Here is a 2,312-nt window from a genome sequence, read left to right as displayed (position 1 = left end):
ATGATGCCTCTATCAAACCTGGAATAGGAATAAAGGACTTCTCATGTCATGTTTGTGAACAAAGGATTATAGTGTTTAGGCATATGTATGCATGATTTTTAGTAGCCACTCGTAATTATTGGAAGGGAATTTCCTTTACTCCTACGATTTCTCTACGAGTTTGAATCCAAGATCTATAGAAGTCCAAATCAAGATTTAGATGGATGGAGACTAGTTAGAGTGAGATAAAATGCAAGACATGTATAGAGGACTCAGGAGACGTTTTGAACCGCAGAGGGGATATTTTGACGGTTAAGCATCTTCTTGTCATTCGCTAAAAATCAGATTTAATAATATAATTTTGAATTCTGGATTTACACGTGGCTCAACGAGACAATGCTACCTGCCTAACCACGACCATCTAAAACAAGGCACAAATTACCATTGACCTATGAATATCATGGTGACCTATGTGAGATGAAGAAACACCGATGCGAAAGTGAGATTAGGAGGTTGCATTTAGATTTACCCGGCGCACTAAATAACGGGAGATTCAACAACAAATCGATACCGCATTTCAGAAAGGCCGAGTCTCAGAGTAGAAACATTTCGAAAATTGCATCTGTATCATCTCAAAGACTACAGTCTTGGAAGCAGCATTTGGCATCCATACTGGGTGTTCGTCCAACATGACTGGATGTAAAAACCGGACTTAGCAGCTAGCTCTTGGATGTCCTCCGTAGTATATTTTCTGGAAAAGGACATCAGTACTCTCTCACCAGGTCTGCACAACAAACATGTACATGAATTTTACGTCCAAACAGTTCATTTAATATTTTATCACCCGACAAGACATCCGGTTGAGACAGCGCATTTGGATAAATTCTTTTCCGAACGAGAGATATTTTTGTATACAGACGATTCCACACGTCGAGTTTCATCCAATACCTGATGTAGACTTGATGTGTCTCAATTTGTAGTCCTTCAGAAAAGCACAGCCACATTTCTACACGCCGTAGCTGCCTATTCACCTCGACGCGGTAGCTCCACGAGTCCTCCTCGTCGTGCGTTGCAATATGATCCAGCAGATTAAGGACAGTCCGCATTCCATGCTTTGCAAAGCGTACACCCACATCGTGATAATATGCTCTTTGGAGTATACTCTCGTCTTTCCACATATCTTATAAGGGAGCAAAAAACCACGGATTAAGATTCGGTCTCCGTGGACATCGTCGTTCAATACACAAAAACCATTTAGACAGATTTATACACCTGTGCAGAGGAAAAGTTGACACCGTGTACCCACAGTGTCGAGAACCTCTTTCAGGAAAGAAACAGCTTCAGCATCGGTAAAGCAACCAACGCTGCTTCCAAGCCACAATATACAGAGCATCTCGTATGGGAATTTCTGTCTGACTTCTTTGAGTGCTTCTAAATAATCACCATGCACAAGATGGATACATTTGGAACTCAGCCCGCTGACTTGTTCAAGCAAGTTTGCCGAAGCCTTCTTTAGAGCACTTTCAGACACGTCTATGCCAACATATTGACACCTGTAACACATCCAAAGTCAAGCAAAATTCATGAAGTATAAATATTAATATAAATAGAGCGGCTTGTGTGATATAATATATGGACTTCCATTATATCAATGCAGCGAATGTAGTGTAAAATTTGATCATGGTATCGTGATTTGCCGGATGCACAATATTTATAAGAATTGTGTGCAGAGGGTGGGAAACATAGAGAAAACTAACCTTCCATAACGAGTTTGGAGGGCATTGATCAGGTAGACGGTTTTAGTGGCAGTCCCACATCCCAACTCAACAACAAGGCTTCCTTGAGGAACGGTGGCAGCAATACTTTCTGCATTCTGGATGAAGAGCTTAGCTTCCGCAGCGTAGGGGTAGTACTGTTCAAGTGCACTTATCTCCTCGTATATCTCAGACCCTTGCCCATCGTAAAGCAAAGAAAAAGGAATCTGTTTGGGGCTTTTCTGCAAACCGTCCAGCACGTCTTGAGTGGCATTGCGCGATGCTGCCATGCTAATGAGACAATCTGAAGATGGATCTCCTGAAATTTGTGTCCGTTTATGAGAGACCACCGCACGATTCAAGAGCTTGGCGATCTTTGTTCCCGCTAAATCAAGGGAAGCAGCTGATTGGAAGGAAGAGGAGAATCAGATGAAGATTGTCATTGGAAGAAATGTTAAATGAGCTCGTGAGTTCATTGACTAGGCAAGCAAAGTTTTTAATAGGTGCAATAAAACACGCAACCCATGCCACTGAAACACAAGGGTCACGTTAAGAAGCTTGCACCTTTAGATGTACTTA

The 2,312-nt window shown here is 41.9% G+C and overlaps 1 protein-coding gene across 1 annotated transcript; it reads right to left on the bottom strand.

Moving 5' to 3' along the window:
* Positions 1 to 426: 426 nt before the first annotated feature.
* LOC147897899 (uncharacterized) lies at positions 427 to 2,075 on the bottom strand. Its single transcript, XM_087380995.1, has 4 exons — positions 1,737 to 2,075; positions 1,252 to 1,532; positions 928 to 1,159; positions 427 to 763 (listed from the first exon to the last, which is right to left on the bottom strand). Exons 1-4 carry the CDS (start codon positions 2,021 to 2,023, stop codon positions 619 to 621), a joined length of 945 nt encoding a protein of 314 aa, XP_087237121.1. The 5' UTR covers positions 2,024 to 2,075; the 3' UTR covers positions 427 to 618.
* Positions 2,076 to 2,312: the final 237 nt, after the last annotated feature.

Source organism: Dipteris shenzhenensis, chromosome 10 (assembly GCF_047967505.1).
Source record: "Dipteris shenzhenensis isolate YYH24624 ecotype China chromosome 10, Dip_SZ_1.0, whole genome shotgun sequence".
Lineage (NCBI taxonomy): Eukaryota > Viridiplantae > Streptophyta > Polypodiopsida > Gleicheniales > Dipteridaceae > Dipteris > Dipteris shenzhenensis.
Note: the sequence above shows the minus strand (reverse complement) of the source record. Positions and strands in the feature narration are given on the sequence as shown.

What these genes read in the sequence shown, in the direction of transcription:
- LOC147897899 (XM_087380995.1), bottom strand. Translation starts at nt 2,023, where the DNA reads ATGGCAGCATCGCGCAATGCCACTCAAGACGTGCTGGACGGTTTGCAG. An exon ending in CTCCAAACTCGTTATGGAAG is followed by an intron (nt 1,533 to 1,736) that starts GTTAGTTTTCTC and finishes GATGTGTTACAG; the next exon opens with GTGTCAATATGTTGGCATAG. An exon ending in TCAACTTTTCCTCTGCACAG is followed by an intron (nt 1,160 to 1,251) that starts GTGTATAAATCT and finishes CTCCCTTATAAG; the next exon opens with ATATGTGGAAAGACGAGAGT.